Source organism: Atta colombica, unplaced genomic scaffold (genome assembly GCF_001594045.1).
Source record: "Atta colombica isolate Treedump-2 unplaced genomic scaffold, Acol1.0 scaffold47, whole genome shotgun sequence".
Lineage (NCBI taxonomy): Eukaryota > Metazoa > Arthropoda > Insecta > Hymenoptera > Formicidae > Atta > Atta colombica.
The window spans coordinates 1,091,978-1,093,314 of NW_017259536.1; the positions used below are offsets into that span (position 1 = coordinate 1,091,978).

The 1,337-nt window shown below is 38.1% G+C and overlaps 1 protein-coding gene across 1 annotated transcript in view; it reads left to right on the forward strand.

The window, feature by feature from the left end:
* LOC108691493 (A disintegrin and metalloproteinase with thrombospondin motifs 7-like) overlaps positions 1-1,337 on the forward strand; it is a 52,058-nt gene that overhangs the window by 44,728 nt on the left and 5,993 nt on the right. Inside the window, 3 exon segments of the mRNA XM_018199255.1 lie at positions 1-126; positions 217-306; positions 861-1,176. The exon segment at positions 1-126 is cut by the window's left edge and continues 12 nt beyond it. Coding sequence (XP_018054744.1) covers positions 1-126; positions 217-306; positions 861-1,176 — 532 coding nt within the window.

Here is a 1,337-nt window from a genome sequence, read left to right on the forward strand (position 1 = left end):
GACGAACCAGCGGATAACGATTACGCATATCCAGATTTACCACCCGGTGCAATGTATAATGCTGAGCACCAATGCAGACTCCAGTTTGGCGTGAGAGAAGCTTTTGTCTGCTCCCCTTTACAGGAAGTAAGCAAAGACCATAAAGATGGTAAATGACCAGTCTGAATCCAACTAGGATCAACCCGATTTAAATGACTGCGGCATTTATGATTACAGATCTGCTCGAAACTATGGTGCATTGTGGACGGTTCCTGCACTACTCTGCTACATCCAGCAGCTCCAGGAACACATTGTGGAAAACACATGGTATATAAGAGAATTTCTCTTAGAATAGTGAATTTCTTTTACAAGACAATTTTTTATAAAGTATATACCATTAACTCATGAATAGTTATCCGAGATATTTTTATAATTCAGTGACGAGAAATTGTTATAGATATTATTTTGTATGGTTACTGTTTAATATATCTTTTTTTAATAATTGTTCTTTATGAATCTTAAAATATGTAATTCTATCGAGAGAACTATCAATAAAAAAGCATTAAAATCTTTATTTTTTTTTAGAAATACTGTCATAAACTACTTAAAGTGCTCATTTTGTCTGGTTTCTATTTACTTTCTTTTTTAAAGTGAAATTCATATCTCTATGTTCTCAAATAGTAAACTAAAGCGGAAAATAATCAATAATATACAATAATATTATTAATTATAATATTATTAATTAAGGTGTAAAAAACTCAGATGATCGATTACATAATTAAAGGATAACTCTTTTCAGATTAATTAGATATATTTTCTAAGAGAAGTGTTCAATGAAGATATTGAATTTAATCTAGTGGTTTATGTCGCTCTTTGTGTAGTGGTGTCAAAATCAAGAATGCGTGCCCATCGTCGATCGACCGCGGCAAATCGACGGCGGTTGGGGTGAGTGGGGGTTATGGAGCGAGTGCTCGAGAACTTGCGGTGCCGGGGTCTCGATTGTCGAGAGGAAGTGCGATCATCCGGAACCCGCATACGGCGGAAAGTTCTGTATAGGTGAGAGACGCCGCTACAAAATCTGTAACACGCAACCTTGTCCGGAAGGCACACCGAGTTTCCGCGCCGTGCAATGCAGCAACTACGACGACAAAGAGTACAAGGGAAAGAACTATACTTGGCTGCCATATTTTGATCAAAGTAAGTGAACCTTTAAGCGCTATGTGACACGTGAAATGCTTCTCTGCGATCGCGTACTATACAGTGTTTCAGGCTCTCTGGGATAGACTTCAGGGACCGATAGATCTCTCTCTCTCTCTCTCTCTCTCTCTCTCTCTCTCTCTCTCTCTCTCTCTCTCTCA